This window comes from Rhea americana, unplaced genomic scaffold (genome assembly GCF_003343005.1).
Source record: "Rhea americana isolate MKP2758 unplaced genomic scaffold, rheAme1 scaffold_498, whole genome shotgun sequence".
NCBI lineage: Eukaryota > Metazoa > Chordata > Aves > Rheiformes > Rheidae > Rhea > Rhea americana.
Genome location: NW_028186643.1, coordinates 27,601 through 29,130, shown reverse-complemented (window position 1 = coordinate 29,130; position 1,530 = coordinate 27,601). Strand labels below are relative to the sequence as shown.

At 70.5% G+C, this 1,530-nt stretch overlaps 1 protein-coding gene across 1 annotated transcript in view; it reads left to right on the top strand.

Annotated features, from left to right (window-relative positions):
* Nucleotides 1-1,493, top strand: part of DOK3 (docking protein 3) — a 3,998-nt gene extending 2,505 nt beyond the window's left edge. The window contains exons 3-5 of the mRNA XM_085317324.1: nucleotides 261-354; nucleotides 463-635; nucleotides 716-1,493. Of these exons, the coding sequence (XP_085173450.1) occupies nucleotides 261-354; nucleotides 463-635; nucleotides 716-1,456 (1,008 nt within the window). The 3' untranslated portion in view covers nucleotides 1,457-1,493. The remainder of the gene's footprint in view (nucleotides 1-260; nucleotides 355-462; nucleotides 636-715) is intronic.
* The last annotated feature ends 37 nt before the right edge of the window (nucleotides 1,494-1,530 follow it).

Below are 1,530 nucleotides of genomic sequence, written 5' to 3'. Positions count from 1 at the left end.
GGGGGACATCACCACAGGATGGAGGGTGTTACCAGGGCATGGGGGCAGGGATGAGCCCCTTCAAGCGGACTAATTTGGGGTCCTTTGAAGGCAAGCCCCTACTGGGAGAGTTTCCACTGCATGTGCACAGCAGAGGGGTGCTACAGCGCTGCTCACACGGTCCCATCTTCATGTGAGCGCTGCACCACCGTGGCGTGCTCAGAGCGGCCCCGGGGCCGAGCTGAGGGTGCCCGGGGGCCACTCACATCCCACTGTTGCAGGGTGCGAAGGAGGCGCCACAAAGCAGTGCCAGGACGCAGCCCAGCCCAGACGTCCACATGGAGGAGAACTCCCTCTATTCCTCGTGGCAGGACCGTACGTTCCACGGGCTGGGATGACGGAGGGGTCCGCACGGTCGGGATGCTGGGGCGCGCAGCAGCTCAGAGCGGCAGGACTGACCCCGGCACTGTTCTGCTCCCGCAGTGACCGAGTTCCTGGTGCTGGTGCTCAGGACGGACGCGGCCACCCGCTGTGGCCTGCACGGGCACTACCTGCTCGCAGCCCTTCCCCAGAGCCTCACGCTGAAGGACCCACAGTCCCGCCAACCCTTGTTCACCTGGCCCTACCCCTTCCTCCGCAAGTTTGGCCAGGACCAGGTAGGTCCTGCCCTGCTCCCCAGCTTCCCAGGGCAGATGAGGTGGGTGCCAGTCCCTCACCCTGCCCTCTGGCCCTGCAGACAGTCTTCTCCTTTGAGGCCGGCCGCCGCAGCGACTCYGGCGAGGGCACCTTCACCTTTAGCACCCCACGGGCCCCGGAGCTCTGCCGGGCGGTGGCCGCCGCCATTGCCTGCCAGCAGCAGGGCAAGGACGCCTCGGAGACCCGGCTCCCTGCCCCGGGCACTGAGTCCCAGCCCCGGGGGCCCAGCGCGGAGGAGCYGCCAGCCGGGCTGCCTGCGGGGAGGCTGCAGCCCAGCTCCCAGGCGCCCCTGGGCCTCCTCCGCTTCTCGCCCACGGAGCCCGACGGCACCGGCCCCATCGTGTACGCCTCCATCGCCAGGGGCCAGCAGCCCCTCTTCGGGCCAGGGCAGCCGGGCGCCGGCCATCCCTGGGCTGTGGGGAAGCCGCCTGCTGAGCACCTCTACGAGAACATCTTTGCGGGAGAGCCGGGGCCCGCTGAGGAGGAGGAAGAGGAGCAGGAAGAAGGGCACTGGGAGCTGGGGTGCCGGCAGGCCCCCGAAGGCCACAGCAGCGAGGCAGGCCCCATCTATGACAACCAGGCAGCAGTGGCAGCAGCCCCGGCGTGGGGCAGCCCGCAGCCCCCCGGCCCCCCGGAGCAGCGCTGGGGCCCGGCAGGGCACTGTGCCCAGGAGGAGCCCCCGGGGCGCCCCGGGCCTAAGCCCCAGAACAACCTCAAAGCCAAGCTCGTCCGGCTGCTGAGCAGGGAGACCGCTGCCCCCGGCCCGCGGGACTGGCTCTGAGCCGGGGCGCGCCGCGCTCGGCGCTGCGGGGAATAAAGAGCCTGCGCCGGACTCGGCTCCGAGCCTGCTCGCGG